This window comes from Stegastes partitus, unplaced genomic scaffold (assembly GCF_000690725.1).
Source record: "Stegastes partitus isolate 25-593 unplaced genomic scaffold, Stegastes_partitus-1.0.2 Scaffold804, whole genome shotgun sequence".
Taxonomy (NCBI): Eukaryota; Metazoa; Chordata; class Actinopteri; family Pomacentridae; genus Stegastes; species Stegastes partitus.
Genome location: NW_007578535.1, coordinates 271,084 through 298,192, shown reverse-complemented (window position 1 = coordinate 298,192; position 27,109 = coordinate 271,084). Strand labels below are relative to the sequence as shown.

Genomic DNA, 27,109 nt, shown 5'->3' with positions numbered 1-27,109 from the left:
AATGGGACAAGAAAAAGTACTGGCAGTGATCCTGAAGTAATGCTGCACCGTGAAAATGAAATACTCAAAATACTGCACCTGAAAATGTAACATTGAACATCAGTTGAAATGTTGAACCTGAAAATGAAATATCACACATGGAAATTTAATATTGCGCATTAAATTGAAATGTTGCACATGAGTTTATGCTTTATAAAACATGAACCAATGAAATATATTACATGAAATTAAGAAATTGCGTCTAAGAATGTTATATTGAACATTAAATTGAAATATTGCACATGAAATTGAAACATAAGAGATGCTACTAAAACTGATTTTGCACAAACTTTTAAGAGACAATATTGCAAATTATATTTTTATTGTTGTTGTTGTCTTCTTGTGTGCTTCCCTTCCTGTTTGTCCTTTGTGTTGATTGACTGCGTGTGTTTGTTGTCTTGTTTAGCCGATTGTTTTTTCACTCTGTGGGTTGGAGTCGTTGGAAGGGTCACGGAGGGAAGTTTTTTTTTCTTTTTTTTCTGGACACATTGCCGGCCCACATCCGACTGTTTGGACAGCGCAAGTGTGCGGTTCAGTGTAACGAGCCAATTTTAGCACCACCGGGGTCATTGTCAAATTTCCTCTCCCCGACTGCACGCCTGCGCTATCGTTGCTGTCGTCCATTCCTGCTCACTCATTCGTTCTCTCTCCAAGCTGGTGAAGGCGAACCAAAGCGACAGCTGACTTCAACTCTAATCATATTAAACTGACCACACAGGGTTGCTCTGAGCTATGAGCAATTTTCTCTTTGCATCTGTCTGTTTTCTTGTTGTTGTTGTTTTTTTTTTTTGTCTTTCCTCCTCCCTCTCTCCATCTTCCTGTCTCTGCTTAATGGAAGGATACCAATCTGTGACTCACTCACTTACTCATTCATTAACAAGCGTGCCAGCCATGTGCGAGTGATATAGTGAAAGAAAATGTAGCAGTTATATTCCCTCTATGCATTAAGAGATGAGAATTTACAAAAAAAATAAAAATAAAAAAGTCACGTTATTTGAATCAGGTGGAACGTAGTCGGTGAATTTGAGAATCTTTCAGCACAAGTGGGTGTCATTTATCAGACGCCTGTTGGCCTTGCATATTGAAATGCTGCTATTTGTCTTCTATCCTGGGTGAAGTAGCGACAAAGATGCAGCGATTGAGCAATCTCTCTGTCGGGGATGAAGAGTGGCTCTTAATTTGATGCTTGATAGCGTTCTTGAGCAAGAAAATATAAACGAGGTTGGCGCTTTGGGACTTCTTCTATCGTGGTTGTGTACTCATTAGAATCACACAACGGTTTAATTTGAAAGAGCAACAAGTAAAACAGTGTCAGAATTTTACAAAATAAAAAAAAAGGGGGTTTATTTTCTTGCAGATATGATAATTTAAGAAAAAAAAAAAAAAATAAAAAAAAAGGGGGTTTATTTTCTTGCAGATATGATAATTTAAGCCTGTTGTCTTGGTCTGTTTCGCATCAAGCAGAATGGAGATCTAGCAGGTTAACATGAATAGAAGGAGAATGTAATGTGGTAGCTCTGTCTTTTGCTAATTAAAAGGATCATTTTGCATTCATCGACAAAACACAGATAGACGCTGGAAGTGTCTCTCGTGAGTAAACAAGAAGTCTGCAGAAAGAAAACTAATGAATGTCCCTTTTCAGGAACACACACAGTTATTCAAACATCACAATTATTTCATGGCGGACCTTCTGTTAGTCTTACTCAATGCTGGGAAGTGTATTTTGTTGATATTTGCAGACATATTACCAGAGAATCACACCATATGTCATCATCACCTGGCTCCGGAGTTGCATGTTGGCGCTGAACAAACGAGCAGAATACATCCACCCAAAAAAAAAAAAAAAAACCCTCCCTCATCCGTCATCTGTTTGCCTCTTCAGATGCCAATCTGCACAGAAGATGTGTGCATCGGCTCCGTGGTGATGCCCAACCAGCACGCCCGCAAACCAGACGAGGTCAGAACCAAAGAGGAGCTTCTTCCGCTGGCCACTGACTTCATAGACCAGTACTACACCTCCATCAAAAGGCAAGCGTGGCAGAGTAACAAAGTTCAGATGTTTTTGCAAAGAGATGGGAAGATGGAGCAAGTAGCAATTATGGTGTGTGGTTTTGACTGTGTGGTTCTTATGTATGAAAACGCTGCTATCTGAGCCTGGCCAGTTGGAACCAGCTTGGCTAACTCGCTACTCTGGTTCATCGTGCTGGTCTGTACAGCTTTTATCTTCTGTCTGATAAACGAGTTGGTTCTAAGTCCGAAAGTCTTCCTGATTAACTGAGAGAAGTCACTGGCATTTAAAATAGCTTTTATCTGGAAAGATCTTTGACATTTTGGGCTAAAAAGTGACTGTTGTCAACTCAAATTATAGCTTTTGTCTAAACCTTTTTTGCGGGAGAGATTTTTTTTTGGGTTTAAAAAAAAAAGATTAAATTATAAGTATTAATATAGTTCTTTGTCATTTTTATGTGTGACAGTAAAAACTTGTAATACTTGGATTCCAGCATCTGCACATACAAGTAATACAGGTGCAGTTCTGGCTGTATAAACACACATTTTTCTTTACTTAGGTATGCATTTATTTACTTATTTTCAGACTTGATTTTTGTCGTGTGTACTCATCATACTCGTAGAGGAGGGCAGATACCCTCAATGGGTCAACAAAGTTTTATATTTCCTTTTAAACAGACATATGAACCTTCTGAATTCCAAGCAGTTTGTGGGCATTTCTTGCTCTGGTCAACTCATTGTGAGATCATTCTTCACTGCAGTGTAAAGCCCCCGCAACACAAAATTCTTCAAAAAACTCAAAAATGTCTCTTGTGCAGTCTGACAATTATAATGATATGCTTCTCTCGTATTTGCTTTTTTTGTAAACACAGCCTGCAGTTCAGTCTAGTCCAGCTGAAAATGCTCTTTATCATGTGATTGAGTCACTAACAGCTTCATGATAGGACAAAGGAGTGAAGATTTCTTTAGTCTGTTTAAAGCAAACAGTTTATTTTGAACAAATATTTAAATGAGGAATGTCAAATAAACTAATTTATTGTGACTTTAAGCGTAGATTTGATTGTTTCTCTAATGGCGTGTCACAGATGAGTAGTTCATGACCATCAGAAAGTAGAAAATCCTGCAGCTTTTTTGCTATTACAAGTTAAATGTTATAATTTGGGGGCAAGATTTGAGTGAAACAAACCCAACTCTGCTCGTGGATCTGCCAGGGATCTTCAACGGACTGCACACTTTCACGAGCAGCACCTCTTGCATCGTGCACCACTGTTTGGCCTTTCATTGTTTTGTGCCGGTGGACCCACAGGTATCGCTCCAAGGCACACGTGGACCGGCGAGAGGAGGTGACCAAGGAGATCGAAGCTTCAGGAACTTATCAGCTGAAGGACACTGAGCTGATTTACGGGGCCAAACACGCCTGGAGGAACGCTGCCCGATGTGTGGGGAGGATCCAGTGGTCCAAACTACAGGTAGTGTTCAGTTTACCTGAAATTAGTGTCTGTTTACATGCTGTTATTGACAGCCCAGTAAAGTAGTGGGATGCACTTCTGCTTATTTTTGCACTTTTGGACGTTGTTTGAGTGTTAAAGGCTAACTGCTGCTGCTGCGATCATGTTGTGAGAGATGCTAGAATGAGTTTACACATAAAAAAATGCAATATTTCATTTATATATTTTGGAATTTGCTTCACATAAATCTGGTTCTGATTGCTCGTTTTTGTGTTTGCTTTCCAGGTTTTTGACGCCAGAGACTGCACAACAGCCCATGGAATGTACAACTACATCTGTAACCACATCAAGTACGCCACCAACAAAGGCAACCTGAGGTAAAAAAAAGAAAAAAACACAACAAAACACACATGCAAACAATCTACAGCTCGTCCATCCTTTGTTTCCTTTGGGTTCAACTCTGCTCGTGTTTTCCTCCTACTACCCTTGTTCCTCTCTCCATCTGTCGCTCTAAGCGTCCCATCACCCCTCTCCATCTCCGACTACCCTGACTTGACCCGCTGTCCCATCTGTCAGCGAGCGCTCCGTCTCTTAGCGCTGTTTCTGACACTATCTGCTGCCCGTCTATCTATCCGTCGGCGTCTCAGCACCAATCGCTGCCCTGCTGGTGAGGCGGCAGACCTTGCTAACAAGCAGCCATTTGTCAGACCTGCGCGGCGCTCACTCACTTTCTGCCAAGTCCTAATCACATGTGACACCTCCTATTTACTTCTTGGATGATGGATAGCTTCTGACTCATTACTACACTTAGCCTGGCCTTCGGAAGACAGCTCGGGATACACATGTTGAAAAGAGCCAGCACAACATCCAGGCGGCGGCTCGCTCAGTCTGGCTCGTAAATAAACACACAGGCATGTAAATAACAATATACTGTGATAATTCTGGAGTAGCTTCGTTCATCGTTAATCACCTGCTAGTATTAGAAAAACAATATAAACATGCTGCAAGGAGAGGTCAGAAAATACTTAACCCAAGACAGTTTGTTGTGGAAAACTGTGTTTTTTTCCTGCAGCAAAACAAAGAGATTATTATGCGAGAACATATCAGAATATTATTAAAGTTCATTTTTAAATTGGTTGCAAGTGAACAAAAATGCATCTTGCACATTGCAAAATAATATGATATTATACCATCAAAGAAGTTTATTTAAACTGTTCATACATGATTAATGAGATGAACAATCTAATTAGGTGTTTTTTTTTTTATCTTCAATAATGATTTTTTTTTTTTTAATCAATTGGAGATGATGGATTTCTTTTGATCATTTTTAAATTAACCTCAAATCTGAACTTAAAGATGCTGAAAGGTTATTACTGACAGGTTTAAATAATCATTAATATGATACTTAGAGGTGGGCTTTTGTGCAAACTGTCTGCAGCTCCTCACTATAAACAAATGACCGACAACATAAGCAGTGAAAATTAGTTTTCACCTCATTGTTCTTACTATTTGCTCAAAAGCTAAAACTTTTATTAGTCATTAGAGAGCCAATAATTAGAACTTGTTGCTAATTTTCCATCATGCTGTTGTTGTCCTAGAATGCAGTTATGACGTTAAAAACTCCATGACTGATTAAAAAATGTATGATTCACCCTCTGAACCTCAAGCAATTTCATTTTTTCATTCCTGTCACATTTTCTACTGTCTGTCTTTTTCACTGCAATGTGACGTCCTGCATCTCTATGGAAACAGCACCAAACATGGCTGAAAGTAGAGCGAACTTAGAAATGTCTGCAGTTAGAGAGGTGTATGTCATAGAAAAAGAAAAAAATGTGTATTTTATTGCTTATTTTACCAAAAAAAAAGAAACTGCAATCAATATGTACATCATTTTTCCAGGTGCCCAAATGTTGCTAATACTGGATAAAATTAAAAATGTTGGCTCCACAGACTATAGATGTCTTACATTTTAGTTAGTTTCATATTCGTCTCCTATCTGCTCTGCCTCAGCACAGTCTGCTGTTTAAATGAATTTCTGTCAAGTCACTGTTAGTCACAGCTGAGTCATTGATGGCTTCTTGGTTTCTGCTGAGGAGCACACAATTTTTCATTTTTTGCATAATCTAATTAGTGCAAACTATTAGTTTTTGGTGAAATTTTAAACGAGACAAATAGATTTTTGACAAAATGTAGATTTAGATTTTTTTTTTTTAGCACAAAGGATTAGTTCAAGGACATGTCTGAAAGTTGGAAATCTGATGATTATTTCTGTGTTTACTGTTTCTGCCACTGACAAACTGTCCACTATGCCTTTTTCTTTCTTTCTTTCTTTCTTTCTTTCTTTCTTTCTTTCTTTCTTTTTTGAACGATAACATGCCTTTAACATCAAGTTTTGGAGGTCGGTCAGAGTGTTAAATAGTCATTTTACTCATAATATTCAGTATTACAACTTATAGCTTGTGATTCTGTCATTTTTCCATGTTCACCTAATAATAATCTGACAAAAATGTTCAGAAGGTTGATATAAAAATATGATGCAATTACATTTTCTTCAAATTTACTTCATGTAGTCTGACTGAGTGCAACTTTGCTATTTCTCTTTGAACTGATAACCCGAACACCAGTTATTATTACCTTCCAGATTGACCAACCCTATTCTTCACATAAAGTGTGATCATGGCAGCTACGACTATTTGTTTCACCAGTTCATGATGCGACGCTTTGGTTTTCGTCACATGTGGATTGTTTAACACTGGCCCAGATTCACACCAGCTGCTTGGTGTATTCCCTTTTCAGCGACTTACAACCAGCTTAGCAGCATTAACACTTTTACCCGGTCGTAGCATTAAAACACCACTGGGATCAGCGCAAAGGTAGCTAAGCTTTGACACTGCTATGAGTCCTTTGACATAACATAATTAAAAACGCCTTCGGGCAGATTACGTACACAGTGCCGGCCATCTCTTAGCAATCTTGTTGCTGTTAATCCACACATAGTCATATATTGCATCTAATACTTTGCTTGGCCTCTAACTGCAGTGTGTGCAGAGACCACCTTGCTGTTGATGTGGTGTTGAACAGTTCAGATATCCAGTGTTTTGGTTTTTTTTCCTGAAAAAATCGCCAAAACCAGTATCCTGTGTATCCTGACTAACTTTTTTTGTGTTGCTGCTTTCTGTTTGTCTTTGTCGCAGGTCGGCCATCACCATATTCCCTCAGAGGACAGATAACAAACACGACTTTCGAGTGTGGAACAGTCAGCTGATTCGTTATGCAGGCTACAAGCAGCCCGACGGGCAGATCCTGGGAGACCCCGCTAATGTTGAATTCACAGAGGTGCGCATGAGGAGCTGAGTTTTGTAAAATCCAAACCTGCAACAGTTCACTTTTATCACGCCTATCAGCATTTGCATTCAGCTCACGTGTAGCTCTTGGTCACCAGATCTGCATGCAGCTCGGATGGAAAGCTCCGAAGGGTCGTTTTGATGTCCTGCCCCTCCTGCTGCAAGCCAACGGGAATGACCCCGAGCTGTTCGAGATCCCCGAAGACCTTGTTCTGGAGGTGCCGATCACACACCCAAAGTGAGTTATGCACACAATCCACAAGATCTAGCAAATGCAAATAATAAAAAAAAAAAAAACAAGAACAGAGGGCGGTCGCACAAAAAAGACATCCACCCACTTGCACATCTTTAAACAACACTTCTTAAACAATGGAGTATTTTTAAGCCAAGAAGTCTGATTTGGTTATCGTCACATTCCAACTGTGCTGATTATTCCCAGAAAACACAATGAGCCACACTTTATCTGTTGCTATGCCAGCTTTTTGTGGTAACCATGGGGCTTGTTAGCGAGATTTCAGGCTTCCTCCTGTTTTTCATTGTTATGTGTTTACTTTACTTTTAAGAAAACTTTTTCTTTTTTTTTTTTAACAGTGGTCGTCACTGTACAAAAGCCGTAATGCCCTTGAGATGTTAAGCATTAAGCTGCTGCAGCACTGTAATTTCCATAATCACAGCAAAGAATTGGGTATTATCGCTCGAACACACAAAGATGCACGCCGAGCTATCGCTACATCGCTGCACGCCACAGAGAGCATTTCAGAATCCCTCGACACACAGATCTCTCTGCCAGACTCCCCCTGAAAATTGGCAACTCTTGCTCCGTAGCCTGCATCAGCTGGCCCTCATCTCTGGCAGCAGCTTGGCACAGGCCGCGACCACCAACAGTGTCTCATCATTACACGAGATTAGACCCAGCACTGCAAATAATACACTGAAAGCAATGTTATCAATCCCCCTAGAGGTTGGAAGGACCGAGTGGTGGGAGGTAGATTGAGGTCCGACGGTTCTGTCCAGCAATAAAAAGCTGTCAAAAGTGGCTTCCTTTGTGTTAATGTTTGTTTTGGCTGCACTCTTTTTTTTTACATCATGTGTCTCTGGGGTAATTATCTGTGCTCCTAAGGATGTTAGTGTGTATTGCAAATGTGGAAATGGCCAATTTCCTGACCTCAGTGGGGAACGCAACGAATGAAATTATCTGAAATAGCTGCAGTCCTTCACCGTCGTCCTCCCTGTTTGCTCTGCCCAGGTACGAGTGGTTCAAAGACCTGGACCTGAAGTGGTACGGGCTCCCGGCAGTTTCCAACATGTTGCTGGAGATCGGTGGTCTGGAGTTCACTGGCTGCCCCTTCAGTGGCTGGTACATGGGCACAGAGATTGGCGTGAGGGACTTCTGCGACAGCTCACGCTACAACATTCTGGAGGTAGCGCGCCGTGCCAAAACACAGACTCATGATCCGCGGGAGAGATGAGGAAGGGGGGAAAAGAATTGGAGGCACAGATTGACTGAAGGCTTGTGCAGAGATGAGCATGTGTTGTGTCACCAAATGATCCAATCAGAATGCCATTCTTCTTCTAATTGTGCACGCCGAGGAGAAGGCTGATTAACAACACTTGTCAATAATCCTCGCTGTGGTTTGTTGCTAACTCGCTTAACATGGAAAAGAAAAAAAAAGACTGCCTGATATAATGTAAAATGTGCTAATTTATATATGTGCTCATGCATGTGTATATGCACTTAGAGGGGCAAATGGAATTACAAGCTCTTCTGTATCATTTACCAACTTAAACCTTGGAGAGCGTGCAGTATAAATATATTTGTAATAAGCTATATCATTAGGCTACCAGACTGTCTGCTATCTTTGCATGTATCACATTACTCAGACAAGTGAAACAGAGTGTTTCCCATCCAAAAATCTCAGACCAAACCAGAGCGGTCCAATTATGAAGAGCACTTGAGGGCGCACGGGTGCCAGCTTTGGCTGATTTGTCTTCTAAATGAAGTACGGAAAACTGTGCTTCAAGTTAAAAAAAAGAGTGCTTTTTTTTTTCCATTTGCGTCATTCTATATTTTATTTCTGTTGAATATTGTGCATGGTGAAGAAGAAAACACAGAAAAAGAGCAGTTACAGTAAACTGATGATTGCAGGTGTCCGAACTCTGATGAAGTCACAGATGTTGAGGAACATATAGAAAACGTTGAACTACTTCCAGTCTATGGGAGCACCTGCTGGATGCATGAAACATAATTGAATATTTCATTTGATTAACAAAATATAATCTATATAAATAAGTTTCAAAAACAAGAAAATAACAAACCTTGACAGATATATTGTCCCTGTGCCGTCCACAGTAAACCTTTAACATCATAGCCAAAGCTGAAGATACACAGAATATGTTCAAGTCAAACATGTACAGTAGAACTAATCAGAATCAGCTTTAATGGCCGTACACAACATACAAGGAATTTGGTTTCGGCTGTTGGTGTCGCCCTAGGAATTTGCACGAATAATAGAAATAGGAAAATTAAAAAATAAAATAAAGTAAAATAACTAAAGAAAGAAAAGAATAAAATACAATAAATATTAATAAAAAAATAAAAAAAGATAATAAGACAAATATATACAAGAATCTAGTGGAAAAAAGTATATGTACATTCGTGCAAATAGCAGTTGTGTCTTGGAGTGGCTCAGCTGTTCAGCAGGGTTATGGCAGTGGGATAAAAACTGTTCTTATGTCTGGTGGTTTTAGTCTGCAGGACTCTGTATCACCTGCCAGAGGGGAGGAGGGAAGACAGTTTGTGACCAGGATGAGTGGGGTCTGTGATGATGTTCCCTCTTCCTGGTTCTACTGGAGTACAGTTCCTGGATGGAGGGCTCCGATGATCTTCTCTTTCTAATGTGTTATATTAGCACTCAATACAGCAATCGTGCTTTAAAATCTAATTCTCAAGTTCAGACTCCAAGAATTTCCAGTTCAGGTTTAGTTAAGAAAGAAGAAATTTAGTAATTCATGCTGCCAATGAGCACAAAGATTTCCACGTCAGAACTGTTGTGTCAATCTTTTCTTTCTGTGTTGTGTAGGAGGTCGCTAACAAGATGGCCTTAGACACCAGGAAGACTTCGTCCCTTTGGAAAGACCAGGCGCTGGTGGAGATTAACATTGCTGTTCTCCACAGCTTCCAGGTACGAGCTTCATTTATTTAAAGCATTACAACAACAGAAACGCTTGTTAAAGCTGGAGTAGGGAGACATTTTTGGGATAAAACAATAAAATTTGAATTTAAAACAAACGTTAATTTGTGAGTTCTCACAGAATTCAAACTCTACTCTCCTCCTTTTAAAAACACCATTGTGTGAACTGTGATTGACTGAACTCTAGATTTCCTACAACCTGAAAATGGAGCCAAATTGGAGCCAAGACAAGTTGCAGGAATCAGATGTTTGAATTGGATTTACAGTGGCTGCAGTCAAAAAGCCATCTATAACCATCTATATATAAACTTTTTAAATTGATGACAATACACTTGTCAACTCTATACTTAGTGTGTAGCAGGTACTCATAGTTTTGCCACATTTAAGCTGAATGCACATGATTATGTTCAGATCTGGCTGTTTGTTTGTCCCTTATGAGTCACACCCAATGTACACATGTATAGATAGATGCTAAAGTGGATTATAACTCTAAAAGCAATCATCAGTCAAATAAAACATGTCGTATTTGGTTCTGAAATGAGTTTTTCTTTCCACGCTTTCTGTTTTCAGTCTTGCAAAGTGACCATCGTAGACCATCATTCAGCCACAGAGTCCTTCATGAAGCACATGGAGAACGAGTACCGGGTTCGGGGAGGTTGTCCTGGAGACTGGGTCTGGATCGTGCCTCCAATGTCGGGAAGCATCACGCCTGTTTTTCACCAAGAGATGCTCAACTACCGCCTCACCCCTTCCTTTGAGTACCAGGTGAGAATATTCTGGAAGTCCTAAATATCATCTTGTGATGTTTTTTATTAGCTTCGCATCTTCCGACATGATGGCTTTGCAGTGAAAACAAGTCGAGGTTACTTTCTCTAGACTGACATCAATAGAGTGTAGCACAAGCCATGGGTTGTTGCGTCACATTTTTACAAACTGGTCCCGGGAAAACATTAAAGGGCAGTTAGAATACCCAGAAAACTCCTGGATACCACAGAATATAGCCTTGTATATAAGATATCCTTAATGATATCCCTGTTAGCTTAAGCTATCCATTTTAATGTCTGTTTTTCCATATGCAATAGACTGATCCTTGGAACACCTACGTGTGGAAAGGAGTCAACGGGACACCCACAAAGAAGAGAGCCATTGGATTCAAGAAGCTTGCCAAGTATGCACGCTTGTTTTCCTTCTCTGGCTTGTTGATAGACTCAAGGGTAAACTGCAACCCCAAATGTCAAATATAATAATGATGTGTGCATGGTAATTTAAGGCCAAGCGAGTAATCACTTTCCTGACAAAAAAAGTTAGACGCATGAGCAGGAAGCTGGTGTACTCAGCAGTGAAATTCATCCAATCAACCCCTCGGGGAGTAATCAGAGTTTTGTCTGCGTTTGCATGCACTTGTGCGCGTGTATGTTGTGCTATTAATATAATTGCCTCGAGGATATGACAAACTAGGTAATCACAATTGTCATCCATGCGTAGCTGCCTGCTACAGTGAGCCTTCCGTCGCTAGTTTGCTCGAAAGGAAGCGTTTTATCGGACACGTAGGCACGAGCGAGCCCTCTGATCGTGGCAGGGGTCGACAGGTTACAAAGCGGATCGCATTTGATGTTGTTTTGATCTGTATCTGTATCTCTTCACCTTTCTCGCAGGGCTGTGAAGTTCTCGGCGAAGCTCATGGGCCAAGCCATGGCCAAGAGGGTTAAAGCCACCATACTGTTCGCCACAGAGACGGGCAAATCGCAAGATTATGCCAAAACTCTGTGTGAAATCTTCAAGCACGCCTTTGACGCAAAGGTACGCTTGCTCCCACCTTGCATCATCGTTTCCCCAAAGTTTGAGCTTGTGTGTCATTGTACCGATGTCTAATTGAAAACGGAGGAATTCAAAGACGCCGCCCCCCCCTCCCCCTTCCTCTCCCTGCTCTACCGGATGATGAAGCCGAGCAGATGCCAGCTGAGTACAGACGGCGAGAAGGGGTTGAAGGAGAAAGTGTGTCTTTTGTCACATTTTTTCTTACATCTCTCATGCAGCAAAAGTGCCTCAGGGTCAAAGGCAAGATTTAACCATCCAAGCGTGGAGCAGTGCAGCAGTTTTGAGACAAGATCCTGAAGCACCTCTAGTTGTACAAATCTGTTGACAAAAAAAAAGAAAGATGCTCTGCTCAATCATACACTATGTGCTTGTTTTTTTTTTCCCCCTCTGGGTCATATCTCATTGTCCCTTTCCTGCTTTCCCCGTGTGATCAATCACACAAGAAGAGATTCATGCATGCGAACGTGTGTGTCACTGACTGCGAGTGGGTGTGCGTAGATGGATAACAGGGCAGATGCTGAACGCCGAGGGGCAAATCGTCGTTGTTGTGGGGCTAAAGCCTGTTTTCTCTTCACGCCTTAAGTCCCGTGTGTGTGTGTGTGTGTGTGGCTGTGCATGTATGTGAAGTGCGAGCCCGGCCCGTGGCGGACAAACACCATCGCGCTGAGTGGTGTGCATCATGGCTGCTCGTTGTGCGGCAGCAGCATATTATCATCTCGTTAGAGACGAGGACAGAGTGGTCATTACAGCCTCCTCCTCTGCCAGCGGCTGTGTGTTCGGCCTTAATTTACACGCTCAAGTCATCTGTCATTTGGAGTGTGTGTGTTTATAGGAGACAAGAACGAGATAAAGACTTGCAACCATGTGCAAGATTCTCTCGGCTTAATGGTCTTTTCTTTATGCAGGTCATGTCCATGGATGAATATGATGTGGTCGACCTGGAGCACGAGACACTGGTTTTAGTGGTGACCAGCACCTTTGGAAACGGAGATCCGCCTGAGAATGGAGAGGTACATGAATATGTATATAATATTTTCTAACCAGTTTAGCACAGCTCAGCTTGATAACAAGCCTTCATTTGTTGCTGCAGAAATTTGGAGCTGCCTTAATGGAAATGCGCCACCCGACATCCAACACAGAGGACAGAAAGTGAGTTTGACCCCTCAACCCACCTGTGTTTGTATTTATTGATGTCAGTTCTCATCTTTTTTCTTTTTAATCCGTGTGAGATAAACATTGGTGTTTCATCTCTTTGTCCCCCCCGGAAGGAGCTACAAGGTCCGTTTCAACAGCGTGTCCTCTTACTCTGATACTCGGAAGTCCTCCAGCGATGAACCAGAGGCCAGGATTAGCTTTGAGAGCACTGGACCTCTTGCTAATGTCAGGTAAACAAACCAAACTAGATCAAATCAAACAGTCATAACAGGACTATTGTGTGATTTCGCCCGTCTAGAGAATGCCAAGCATTTAAGTAAATAACGGTGTGGTGACTTGCAGAAAAAGAGATCTAAAAAAGAAACTATGGTCAAGTCAACAAGATCAGCACATGCTCAGGACATGCCTCACATTTATAGTCACTGAAAGGCTTTCTTACAAGTGTTTATATCTAAGCTTAACCTTCTCAACCCCAAACAATTTCTGGATGCTTTCTTCTCTTGTCACGTTTCTGATCATTTTGGCCTCATTTTTCACGGCAGTATATGAAGTCCTGCACTGCTATGGAAACAGCACAGCCATGGCTAGAAGTAGAGAGAACTAGAAAGTCTTCTGTGCAAAATGACACATAATTTCACAAAATTTGGACTATTTGACTTCCATATTCCATATTTGACTTCTATCTGCGTAAACACAGCCTGCAGTTCAACCCAGTGCAGCCAAAGAGTCGTTGAGTTTTTGTCACGTGACTGTTGGTCAGAGCTGAGTCACTGATGGCATCACTGTCACATTAAGGAATGGAGAATTATTTTGTTTTTAGTGGAGTCTGGTTAGAGCTGCCGTTTTATTTTTTTGTAGAATTTTTCAATGAGACACGTAGAATAAAGCGCTTTTGATGAAATAGCACAATTTTAGATTTTTCTGAGCTCATGACCATCAGGAGGTTAAAAATCCAACTGTTCCATCTGCTATCACGGTTTAAATGTAGTCATTTTTGGCAATTTTCAGGCCAAATTACTTGTCAGAGATGAGCGAATTGAACATCTGATGATTCTCTCAGTTTTTACGGTAATTTTGGTGATTTTCTTTTAAGATAAGATTACTTTTAAACACACTGGGAGATTTGGGATGGTTAATAAGCTCTGCTGTCTTTAAAACTGAAAATCAGACGGTCATTTCTGATGTATTTCATTATATATATACTTGTGTGGGGAAATTAATCACTTGACTATTTCTACTCACCTGTTTTGTGGTAACTAGCAGCTTTAAGAGCATCAGTTGTTGTACATTTCTTGCCCATTGCAGCATGGGCGGGACACAGGGAAATATTTCTGCACCAGTGATGTCTGCTGGATGCAAATTAAATTCTTTTTTAAACACAGTCACAGCTTTGCCTTAAATTGGGAAACAGTTATTGACAAAACACTTTGACTGATTAATGAGTACAAAATACATGGACTGTATTTTATAGTCATTCAGTAGGAAGGCACACTGGGATAATCTTATTTCTTAGGAATACAATCATTTAAAATGCACAAGCTGCAACTTTTGTGATCCTTTTGCCAGTTTTATAATATGCCATTATCACACTTAACCACAGTCTTTGTCTAAATTTAGCATTTTCATTATAATCTTGCCTCAGTTCCCACTCCACAGGAGACTGGCTGTAAAGCTCCTTTGGGATGACAAAACTTATTGCACTGGACAGTTTGCTGATCTGTTCAAGAAGAGGAGACAACAGGCATTTTGCTCAAACGTGAATATGATGTAGACTGACTTCTTCACCGTGAAACAGGGGGACAGTGATTCAACCACCCTCTGAAAAGTGATCCATTTCATGTTTGCCTCTCTCCAAACCCAGACAGGACGAGTACTTGTAAATACGTCAGCTGTTTTCAAATGCGTTTTGAGAGTTTCTAACACGGGCTCAGTGGCGGCAGTTGTGTATGTTTGAGTTCTATTTTTTTTTATTTATCTCTACCTGCCTCTCTTCTATCTCCATCTTTTTTCTTTTTTTTTTCATGTGCCTTTGTTTAGGTTCTCAGTGTTTGGCCTTGGCTCCAGGGCCTACCCACACTTCTGCGCCTTTGCCCACGCTGTGGACACGCTGTTTGAAGAGCTGGGGGGTGAGCGCATCCTACGCATGGGAGAAGGAGATGAGCTGTGTGGCCAGGAGGAGTCATTCAGAACATGGGCCAAGAAAGTTTTTAAGGTTGGTTTCACGGGCTGAGACCCTTTGGGCTTGGTTAAGAGTAGGGCGCTCGGAAAGGGCGCGCGCGGTTTCTTTTTCCTTTTCCTTTAGATGCTAACGTGCTGCAATGTTTGTGCACAACCACAATAACAAATCAGTCAGCCCCAACAGTTACAGTAGTACTTCGAAGTTGTTTATAGGTACGTTACCGTGACAACTTGCGGAGGAAGGTATTCTTTTGCAATGTTTTGTCATCCCAGTGTGAAGGGACACCTTGTAAAAAAAATACACATATTCTTTCCTGTGTTTTTTTTTTGCCTATGAAGGCTGCCTGCGACGTGTTCTGTGTTGGCGACGATGTGAACATTGAGAAGGCCAACGACTCCTTGATCAGCAACGATCGTAGCTGGAAGAAGAGCAAGTTCCGCCTGACGTACACAGCCGAGGCGCCGGCCCTCACCGAAGGTACGCTAATCCTGCAGGGACTGAGTAATGAGTTGCTGATGGTTTCTCTGTTTTAAAAGGATACGTGCTAGTAAGTACCACAGCTTAAAATAACCATAAGGTATCTGTAGATGGATGGAAGGGTTATTGATCAGGACCAGACCACTCAGCCATTACATCACCTGGAGATCTGTGGCTCTGCTGCAGAATAAAAAAAAAACTGCTGATAGTATTGGAATCCATTTTTATGTTGTCTGTGCAGTAACTCTCCAATAAAGTTATTGTGCCCTGATTTTCTCCATCTAAATATACAGTAGTTACCCCACGTTGTACCCTTGAATCCACAAAAACACCTTCTGGTACTAGTTTTTATATAAACTAAAGTTTAAGTCTTGACCCTGGAACTGTACTTCATGAACAAGAGTGGTGTTGATCTTCTCATTTAACTCTCAGGGGGGGGAAAAATCCCATAAGTTCATTTTGCAAGGTCTAATAAATCCATACATAATATAAATGTTATGTACTAATATTGTTTCTGTCTGCCCACAGCGTTGTATAACATTCACAAGAAGAGAGTTTATGGAGCAAAGATGCTTGAATCGCAAAACTTACAAAGTCCCAAATCCAAGTAAGTAACACTTTCCAGGAGAAAAAAAATCATAATTAGTTGCATGTTTTGTTCAGCTTGTAAAATCATGCCTAATTGATCTAACTCCTCTGGTGTCCAACCTGCTCGTTGTGGTGTGTGAACTCGATGGAACAGACTGAAAGCGGTGCAGCGTTATTCCCTAAATCTCTGATCTCTTTTATAGTCGCTCCACCATATTTGTGCGGCTCCACACAAACAACCACGACAGCCTGAGCTACAAGCCCGGCGACCATCTGGGCATCTTCCCTGGCAACCACGAGGACCTGGTGACAGCTCTCATAGATAAGCTGGAGGACGCTCCGCCTGTCAATCAAATAGTCAAAGTGGAGTTCCTGGAGGAGAGGAACACGGCTCTAGGTGGGTGATGTTATCGGCGACGTCACGCTACTCCGCGAACACAGTACAAATCAGTTTGAAATCTGGGCAGGATGTCAAAATTCAAAAAAGGCGAGTAAGACACAGTCTCTCTTGCCTCAGCGGACACCACGAGCTCACACTTTAGAAAGGTATCCATGCCCAGAAATCTTTCAGTGAAGCTGGGTATTGGCAAACAGTTGTGGCGACACCGGGTGACTTAACTGTGATTTTCATTGTGACTGTGAAGGAAGGTGTTTCTTAAACACAGTATGTGATTAAATTTACCTTGACAATTAGACGCTCTTGATAATGGCTTATTAAACTCCCTGCCTCCTTCTGTGAAATGCGTTCTCCTGTTTCCAACAGCAACCATACTACACGAGAACACTGGACTATTTTAAGGATGAATCTTTATTTCGACCCTGTAATTTAGCAGTTACAAGCAGTATACGTAAGGACTCGATGTGTTTACCTACACAAACAAAAATCATTATCTTTATTTACTTTATATGAGCAGTTAAAGCTATAGATAAATGCATCAGTGAACTCCCTTATGTCGACTTACAGCTACACAGCACTGTTATTGTGTGACGTAAACTGATGAAGTGTTTATATTCTTCTTTACCGATCTCAAGAGACTTCCTGCTTAAATTAGGGTTGAATAAATACAAAAGGTTTACAAAATTTCAAGACAGAGTAAACTGTTTAGGAATAATTGGACTCAATCCACTCAAGCACGTTTAAAATCCCCAAAAAAACATGCCAAAGGGCCACGAAGGGCAACAACTCTAATGTCACTCCAGCGACCTTTCTTTAACCCTCTGAAGCAGTTTCGAGGTTTTGGGTTGTTTTTTTTGCTCCTGTCACATCGCTGCGAGTTAGTTTTTACTGCAGTATGAATTCCTGCACCTCTATGGAAACAGCACAACCATGGCTAGAAGTAAAGGGAACACAAAAATGTGTTTTGTGCAGTATGACAATTTTATAATGCAATAAATCACAAAAATAAAATAACACAAACAAACCAAAAAAAAACAAACTGCAATCAACATGTACATTTCCTTGAATGCTCACGTTACCAAAATTAAGGGGGGAAAGGTGACTCTACATACTATAGATATTTTACTAACGTTTTGGATTAGTTTCCATGCTTGCCTCCTATCTGCTGTGTGTATACACATCCTGCAGTTCAGCCCAGCTCAGCTTAAAAGTCCCTCAATTTTCATGACATGATTGTTGGTCACAGTTGTATCACTACTGGCTTTCCAATTGTGTTGTGGAATGCATCATTTTTAGTTTTTTTACAAAATCTAGTTAGTACTAATGGTGTATTTTATCACGTTTTTTTTTAAAGTAATTTTTAAGAAATACCCTGATATTAACCTTAGATTTGGTCAGATTTTTACAACTCATAGCTAGGATAGATTTGTGTCATTTTGACAATACAAAAAAACCCTCATGCCTTTTGAATGTGCTGCAAAGTTTTGGATTTGAGAGGATTAAACAGGATAATCTCATGTTCTATAACGCAGTTTGCATGTTGCAAATTTGGTGCGTCTGGTTCTAAGCTAATATGACAACTGTAGATTTGACAAAATATTAAATCAAGCATTGCATGTAACTTTTATTTTAGCCACTTGAGGGCAGCAGACCAGACTGTTGACAATATGCGACCTTAAGGGTGATGTGGAGAACATGTTAGCAAAGATTTAGCTTCCATTTGGAGAAGCATCTCAGTTCACTTGACCAACACGTTTTCTCATCTTACTTTTGTTTTGATTTGAAAATTTTTAATTTTAGTCAAGGGGCTGCAGGGTGGCGCAGTTGGTTAGCACTGTGCCTCGCAGCTAGAAGGTTGCCGGTTCGCGTCACCGGGATCTTTCTGCGTGGAGTTTGCATGTTCTCCCCGTGCAGCGTGGGTTCTCTCCGGGTTCTCCAGCTTCCTCCCACACAGTCCAGAAACATGTTGAGGTTAATTGGTGATTCTAAATTGTCCGTAGGTGTGAATGTGAGTGTGCTTGGTTGTCTGTCTCTAAGTGTAGCCCTGTGATAGACTGGTTACCTGTCCAGGTGAACCTGCCTTCGCCCTAAGTCAACTGGGATAGACTCCAGCCCCCCATGACCCTAGTGAGGATTAAGCGGTGTATAGATAATGGATGGATGGATTTAGTGGTGAACCGAAGCAGTATTTTTAAAACTACAGGCCAAAAGGAGCTGCAGAGTTTGGTTGATAGTTATCTGGGTTTATTACTCTTTAATGTTCCACATGATCATTTGATCCACCGTTAATATATATGTAAATTAACACAGCCTTAACATTTTTCTTGTCTGCAGGTGTGATCAGTAACTGGACAAATGAGACTCGTATCCCTCCCTGCACCATCTTCCAGGCTTTCCAGTACTTCCTGGACATCACCACTCCGCCGAGCCCCGTGCTGCTGCAGCAGTTCGCTGCTCTGGCAACCAATGACAAACAGAAAAAGAAACTAGAGATCCTCAGTAAGGTAAATTCACTTAGTTAGCATCAACACTGACCTTTAGAATTATTGAGCCGCTGCAGTACTGAGTGCTAAGCCTGGGTCGTGACCACACACGTAAGGGATTTGTGAAATATGTGCATAGGCTCCATCCAAAGATATGCTGTCTTGTTTTCCATCTGACAGCCAAATGTATGCAGACATTATTCACTTTTTTATTAGAACTCTTTTTAAAGCACCAGTCTATAAAAAGTCACCATGTGTTTAAGGCTCAGCAGCAACCAACACACTCATCGTGTTTGCTCTGAAAATATGGGAGATGGCTTCTGTGTCTGCGAGCCGATTTGATGCACTTTGCACCGATGGAAATACGTACAGTAGGAGTTAGCTGGCGCCAAATTAAAGCGGTTGATCGTTCTAACCCAGAGCCGTTCCCCCTTGCAGTGCCTCCCACAGTTCACTCTCCATTTTTGTCAATGTGTAGAGAAGGCTGGATGAGGCCAAGCAGTGACTCATATGCTCATACACAGAATCATTGTCACCAAAGCGAGAGGGAAAGATGGAAGGCTTCTGCATTCGGAAAAAGAAGCTGTACAGTAGAATCAGCACTGCAGATCATTTTTATTTTTGTATGCGTCTAATCTCCAGCTCATTTCTGGACCAATGCAGAGATTTCTGACTTTTTTAAAACCTTCTTTTTAACATGCAAATGCATTAGAAAGCAAACAAGTTATGATTCCTATTTCCAAAAGAATAAAAAAAAAAGGGATTCATTATTAAAAATATAGCAGCTCCTGAAACGTGTAAAGCCCTGACACCCCCTTCTGTTTATCAAGGTCGAGAATCGCAGGCGCCAAAGTACTTTTGCTCTTAGATTTTTGGTAATTGTACATAGTGCGCCTCCAACTGTGTTTTAGGCTGAGAATGGAGGCCACACCGGGCTTCCTAATGGGCACTGTGTCGCTCATTAGCAGCTTGAGAACAAAGCAAAAGTCGGTGGCATATCAAAGTTTTTTTAGCCCGGCGGCAGCGCTCTAAATTTATCGCGTCCAAATGTCAGTGATGACACACAAAAACAGTTGGGCAGTGAATGGTGAATGGCTCTCCTTGTGGCTGCCTCCTTGTCTCGAGTCGGAAATATTTACGGATCTAAAAGAAGAAACTGTCTTCTGCTTGTTCTGCTGTTGTGGCAGTTGAAGTGGTTTCTTAATCAGGACAATTGAACGACTTGGCAAAGCAAAAACTACATCTGAAGCCTCTTTTTGGACACGTCGGGTTTACGTCTCAATGAACACTGCAATTCCTTTTGCATAATCTCACCAGGTTGAATGTAGTGACATTTCTGTACACTTTCAACACAGCACAAGTCTAAACTGCATTATTAAACAGGCACATACATACTTTGAGCTGTATGACGTGATTTAAGGAAGACTTTTTCCACATTTCAGGACCAATTTTAGGTCCAAAAGCATCACAGATAGCAACAAAGATACAGCTCACATGCTAAAATTACAACTTCAGGTGTGCATCAATCAGGTTATGAACATGTCAACACAAACAAGAACTTCTCTGTGGTGTAAAAACAAACAAACTAACAGCTCAGATCATTGAGAATCACCAATACTCATCTTTTTATTTTTTCCTTTTTTGAGATAAAATGTTAGCAGGAGCTAATTTGCTGCATCCAGTTGTTTAAAGGAATCTTTCCCTTGAGTTATTTATAAACCTGCAGCATCGAGCAGCAGCAGGATCCACAAAGTAAAAAAGTTGCATGCATTTACAGATGTGGAACAGCACCTTAACTTCATTCGTAGTTATAAATTATACCCGACACAGAGACAGCATCAATCAGGATTTAACGACAAATCCTACGGTGTGGCGTCTCACAGAGCCACCGTTTATAAGCCACAGTTAAATCGCTTGTTGCATGGTCTTCATCCTTTGATTGAGTCCACAATTGTTGGGATATTTTCTATTTTACTGTTCCTAATGTGGTATTGCCATCACACATGGACAGAATTTTAAATTAGACTATTGGTTATTTGGGCAGTTTGATAAGCTTAGTTTAGATTGAGTCTTTTGTTTGCTGATGCATTATTTTGCCTCATACATCACTTGATCTCTCTATCACTGTGGTGGAGACTGTTGATTGAAGCCACTCGAAATATTAGCACTAAAGAGACAGAATGCTATCACTTCAACACACTGATAAAGCCAACAACGCTACCGCACAAAACCCATATCTGAAAAGCATATTCAACTATGCTTAATCCCACTTTGTCCGTCTTGTTGACACCACAGGGCTTACAGGAGTACGAGGAGTGGAAGTGGTACAACAATCCCACGCTGGTGGAGGTGCTGGAGGAGTTCCCCTCCGTCCAGATCCCCTCCACTCTGCTGCTCACCCAGCTGCCCTCGCTCCAGCCCCGCTACTACTCCATCAGCTCGTCTCCGGACCTGCACCCAGGAGAGATCCACCTCACCGTGGCCGTGGTCTCCTATCATGCCAGAGGTAAGGAGCCACTTCTTGAGGAAGGGTTGCCTTTTTTTTCCCAGCTCAAGAACTGCTTTTATGCCTCTCCAATCATTTTAAAGTGGCGTCGGTGTAGCTTCAGTTATTGTGGTCCTCCCAGCTGCCTAGGAAGGTAAACTTTAGTGGACCTGTGAGGCTTTTGACGGTCCTGAAATTGGTCTTCATCACTTTTCTCAGCATTTTAATCACATGCTGGGGTTTGAAGGAAATAGTATTTTGCAGCGAGTTTTTACTCAAAAATATCCAGCGTGTGCTCAGTTTATGTGGCGGATAAAAGGCGCTGTGCCGCGGCCTCTTCAAGGCTGCTGCAAAGGCTCGAGAAGTCAAATGACTCAGCGTCTCTGAAAACTCTGATGGCTCAAAGAAAATTGATTAGCAGTTATCTTGAAAGCTTCATAGGGCAGCCAGACCACAGCTGTAATTACGAGAAACATAGATTTAAAGGTATGTCAAGAAGATTGCAAACTTCTAAGCAGATTTAATGTAGAGATATATAACACAAATAAGACAAAACAGGTAAACCAGTCCGTCTGACAGCATGTAGAACGCATTAGATAGCCAGGCTGAGTGTAAGCTTTTGTGCCCGGTGTATCACAAGGCTCTTATGGCTCCACCTTTGCAGTTAGCATCTATAATCTCAGTTTTTGAAGGAGCCAGCAGCGAGCATTGCCATAGCAGCTCACTGCTATTTTTTCTCACACGCAATGTGCACTTGTGCGAGCGTATTACTATGATTGTCTAAGCAACAGCTGAATTACTGCAATTTCCCTTTAGAGAGAGAGCAGGAGAAATGGCCCTAGCCTTGCGAGTGTGTTAGGGCCACTCTTCTCCTGTTAGTTTGCACACTTAAAAAGAGTGGGAGGGGAAAAAGGTAAAGTGCCTGCCTGGTAATCATCCCTTTCAGATGGAGGGGGGCCGATCCACCATGGAGTGTGTTCGTCGTGGCTCAACAGGATAGAGAAGGGGGAGATGGTGCCGTGCTTCGTCCGAGGGTAAATATCGGAAACCTTTCTACCAAAAGAAGTTTGGCATTTTTGAAAATTTGCTTTCTTGTCAACACTTCGACGAGAAGATTGATCCCACTTTCTTCTCCATGTGCTAAATCCGTGGCGACAGTCAGCCCCTGAATGAGCATAAAGTCTGAAAGGTTAAAAAGAGCTCGCTGTCTAAACATCACAAAATCTGTCCCACTGAATCTCACTAATTAGAACGTCTTATCATGTTTGTTTGGATTGTTCAACAGCAAAAGAATGGAAAGTTGCCATTGGTTTGCACTAAATGAACAAGATAAATGTGTCAATTAGCAAATTTAGAGGTATTCTAGGAAGATTTTTATCACCGCTAGACAGAGATGGGGGGTAGCATTTTGTGCTAAACTACAAATGACTGTTTCTTGATCATCCACGTCATGGTGATCCAAGAAGCTTCAATAAAGTCAACTGAACTTTATATTTTTAGTTGTTGAAGACGTCTCATCTCTCATTCTCATATGTTGTCACCCCTAACGTACAAGGCTGTGGGCTCATTAACAATCCAACTAAGTGTCAGTTTTTGTGAAACTGCTCTGTGATAACTCAAGATGTTAATAGTGGTCACTTTCTGGGAAGAGATCTCAAGATTGCATTATAAGTACCTGATAACTGGTGTCCCCCTTCTCTGTTTCGAGAAGGTTGTTCTTTCAGTCTCTTGGACGAGATGTCAAATTTCTTTAATAACCAAAAGTCCAGTTCTCTTATACTGAAGATCTGAACATTAAATGAGCACCCCAGCTTCTGAAAGTAGCTTCATATTTAGCACATAGACATGAGAGTGCGATCAGTCTTCTCGTCTAACTTTTTGACAAGAAATATGTGAAAATATATGAATTTCATAGCCTTTGTGGTCACTTTTGGGATATTTTTTCATGTATTTTTTTTGTCTTTTGCATTGTTTTAGTGCACCATCATTCCAACTCCCCAGAGACAGCCAAGCACCGTGTATCCTGGTGGGTCCAGGAACCGGCATCGCCCCATTCAGAAGCTTCTGGCAGCAGAGACTATATGACCTTGAGCACAACGGTTGGACATGTTTCTCTTTTTTCCCCTCCTTACTATTCCTTAGAGATTTATTTGTCACTAACTTGTAGAGAGGCTTTGTGGTGGATTTTCACTGCTGTAAAAGAACCCATAGATAAAATCTTCAATTTGACGTCTCATTGTGAAAATATCCAGGACACGCCGATGGATTTATTCTTCCAGTTAAAACGCTATCGCACGCGTCTCGGTGTAATAATGGAATTTAGACCAAATCCCTGTCAGGGGTTCAGATAATACACTATCTCTTGACGTCCTCCGTTCTGAGCAACACAGTCACTCTGCCTGTCATCTCCAAGGGATTGAGTCGTGCCCCATGATCCTGGTGTTCGGCTGTCGGCACTCTGAGATGGACCACATCTACAAGGAGGAGACCATCCAGGCCAAGAACAAAGAGGTGTTCAAGGAGCTCTACACGGCCTATTCCAGAGAACCCGGCAAACCAAAGGTACAAACTGTCTGGAGCCGGCTTGTCAGAACTCTCTCTGGACGGCTGTGTGGGTTTAAAACAAATTCACAGAGTAGAGAAAAGGCTCAATAAAAACTGCTGTGGTTATATTCTAAAGTGTCCAATTGACACTGCATGTTTCCAGTTTAACACTTTCTGCTGTAGTTTTCTTTATGCCTCTGCTTGCTTTGCTGTGCTGAATGACTGGTTTCACTGTTAGAAATCACAGTCAGTAGCAGAATTTAATTTAAAAAATTAAAAAAGGACCCTACAGAGCATAGCTTCCCATTACTCTAAGATTACTTTGTTCCACCATTTTTTTTTAGCTTTCAGTTTGCCAATTTGACTTTATTCCATATCTGTGAGCAGCCTCCCAACTCGTTTAATTCACAATATTTCCTTCCCTGCTTTTTTTTTTTTTTTCTTCTTTTTTCTCCTCACACTTGACTTCTTGGTGCACACTCATCGTTTCTCCTCTGCCTCTCTGTCAGAAATACGTACAGGATGTACTGCGCGAGCATCTGTCAGAGACAGTGTACCAGTGCCTGAGGGAGGAAGGTGGACACATCTATGTGTGCGGGGATGTTACGATGGCCGGAGATGTTCTCAAGACTGTCCAGCAAATCATCAAGCAGCAGGGCAGCATGAGCCTGGAGGATGCCGGCTTCTTCATCAGCAAGCTGCGGGTAAGAGATGTGCGACACTGTCAACATGATATTCACTATTAAATCCCATCGAGGAGGATATTGATTTTAGTTAGAACCCGACATGAGGTAGATGAAAGCTGTGTAACCAGGCGCCAAGCATGGAACAAAGATACAGCACGTTGAGTCATTATTTAAAACAAAAAGGTTCAAAACACCACCCACTGGATTACTTTCATCAGTGAACTCAAGGGTAAAAAAAACAAAAAGAATCATGACACACGTCACCACGCCTACCACTACACACTCACCTGTGTAGTAAACACATGAATAAGTGATTGTGAGCGCCGCTCGATTCAGTTCGTCATTCACTGCATCCACACAACACCTGCTCACCCACGTGTCCTGTCACCACCAGGATGAGAACCGCTACCACGAGGACATCTTCGGCGTCACCCTGCGCACCTACGAGGTCACCAACCGGCTTCGTTCGGAGTCCATCGCTTACAACGAGGAGAGCAAAAAAGACTCAGATGAGTAAGTGGGATTGGGAGGATTTGTCTGAGAGAGCGCAAAGAAAAGCTGCTGTAAAATGCAAATCGAGAAAGAAATTTGAATAGGATGCAAAAGGCACACAAGAATCAGTAAGAATCCTGCTCCAAAAATCGATAAATAACCAGAAATCTACTAGTTATTTGGCCTGCAGATGTGGACAAACCAAAGCGCTGCATAGACACACTGACTACTTGACAGATTGAGAAATTTCAGTTTTAAATGAGTAGCCCAGAGACCGCTCATGTTTCCAATGTGTCGTTTTTATGCATCTATAACTGCCGTTAACACGTACACGCACATATTTTGCATATTTTAAGACACTTGTGATCCAGTACTTTGATAAACGTCACACTCTTTACATTTTATAACAGGATTGTTTGTCTTAACTGATACAATTTTAGGAGTTGAGGTACAAATGCAGTTTCTTGCAGAATAGCCAAACAGCAGCCTGGCCAGTGGCCTCGAGGCGATTTGAGTCGCAGTCCTAGATCTGCTCAAGTAGCTATACTAGCATTGCGTTAATTCGTTAAGCCATTTAGGGACCCTGCTGACTCAAAGGCATGAATCATGTTTGAAAATAGCATCTCGTGCACCAAATGAAATCGGAAAGGAACTCGCATTCATTCATTTCCTCATGAGTTACTTACTCATTCACTCACTGTTACTGTATGTGTCTTTTTAGTGGATTTCAGGAGGCGTGGTCACGTCTATTGTCCACACATACACAGCCATCATTCATTAGGATGATGTGTTTTCTTATTTATTCATGTTTTGTTTTGTTTTTTCTTAACCAGAGCCTCTTCTTCAGATGTCAGATCAGTTCAAATTTTGAGGGGAAAGAAAAGACAATTGCCAAAACCCTGCAAGACTTATCTCAACCAGTGAGATTACCAGATCAGCACTATGTTTTGAGGCAACTTTAATCTGCAACCTGTAGTTGCTGGCGACGCCGGCGTGTTAAAACCCCTCGTTTTGGATGAAAACAGAGTGGGTAACCATAGAAACCTGCTGAGAAGGGCCTTTAAACTAACAGGATTAGAGTGAAAGCGAGTGGCTCTGTTCCATTTCTGTTTTTGTTTCCGACGTTATTTGTGCATATTCAAGATTAGATACTTCATATACCCTTGCCATGAGAGCAAAACAAGGGCCCTACATAGCCACTATGGCTCATTAAGCACCAACATAATGCATCACAGACGATGGTTCCTGGGTGGATTGTCACTTGAATTTCACATTTGGCCATCAAAGCCTCTGCTCGTTGAATGAGTAATGACTGTAACATCTCTATTTCTATGTCTCTGCTGCTCTCTCTCTGTCTGTCTGTCTCACTGTCCCTCCCTCTGTCTTTTCCCTCTCAGGGTTTTCTGCTTGTAGGTCGATGAATCAGGAGGCTTTCTGACAACAACCAGTCAAGACGACACAGCGACGCTGGTTAAAGAAATACTGTGCAATTTTTTGTACTGTAAAAAAACAAAACAAAACAAACAAAAAAAAAGGGGGTTTCTTTCTTCTTCTTTTTTTTTTTATACCACTTTAATGTTTCTGTTGGGCTCTGCGATTTTGTCTGTAGCAAGTTGGAAATGTTCTGTTTTCTGAGAATCTGTTTTGCTTGTCGATGGTACTTCCAAAAATTATAAATTGATCATTTTTGATTCATGATGTGTGCACCTAGTGTAATGACCTGCCTCATTGTGAATGCATGACCAAGACACGAATATACTCAAAAAAAATATATAA

At 41.4% G+C, this 27,109-nt stretch overlaps 1 protein-coding gene across 1 annotated transcript in view; it reads left to right on the top strand.

The window, feature by feature from the left end:
- Window positions 1-26,847, top strand: part of nos1 (nitric oxide synthase 1 (neuronal)) — a 34,553-nt gene extending 7,706 nt beyond the window's left edge. Inside the window, exons 3-27 of the mRNA XM_008292369.1 lie at window positions 1,922-2,067; window positions 3,353-3,515; window positions 3,780-3,871; window positions 6,689-6,830; window positions 6,937-7,076; window positions 8,085-8,259; window positions 9,919-10,020; window positions 10,600-10,794; window positions 11,112-11,197; window positions 11,685-11,829; window positions 12,753-12,857; window positions 12,938-12,996; window positions 13,116-13,232; window positions 15,040-15,214; window positions 15,520-15,658; window positions 16,187-16,265; window positions 16,450-16,643; window positions 18,978-19,147; window positions 21,422-21,632; window positions 22,558-22,645; window positions 23,589-23,710; window positions 24,025-24,173; window positions 24,665-24,859; window positions 25,236-25,354; window positions 26,731-26,847. Of these exons, the coding sequence (XP_008290591.1) occupies window positions 1,922-2,067; window positions 3,353-3,515; window positions 3,780-3,871; window positions 6,689-6,830; window positions 6,937-7,076; window positions 8,085-8,259; window positions 9,919-10,020; window positions 10,600-10,794; window positions 11,112-11,197; window positions 11,685-11,829; window positions 12,753-12,857; window positions 12,938-12,996; window positions 13,116-13,232; window positions 15,040-15,214; window positions 15,520-15,658; window positions 16,187-16,265; window positions 16,450-16,643; window positions 18,978-19,147; window positions 21,422-21,632; window positions 22,558-22,645; window positions 23,589-23,710; window positions 24,025-24,173; window positions 24,665-24,859; window positions 25,236-25,354; window positions 26,731-26,746 (3,324 nt within the window). The 3' untranslated portion in view covers window positions 26,747-26,847. The remainder of the gene's footprint in view (window positions 1-1,921; window positions 2,068-3,352; window positions 3,516-3,779; window positions 3,872-6,688; window positions 6,831-6,936; window positions 7,077-8,084; window positions 8,260-9,918; window positions 10,021-10,599; window positions 10,795-11,111; window positions 11,198-11,684; window positions 11,830-12,752; window positions 12,858-12,937; window positions 12,997-13,115; window positions 13,233-15,039; window positions 15,215-15,519; window positions 15,659-16,186; window positions 16,266-16,449; window positions 16,644-18,977; window positions 19,148-21,421; window positions 21,633-22,557; window positions 22,646-23,588; window positions 23,711-24,024; window positions 24,174-24,664; window positions 24,860-25,235; window positions 25,355-26,730) is intronic.
- The last annotated feature ends 262 nt before the right edge of the window (window positions 26,848-27,109 follow it).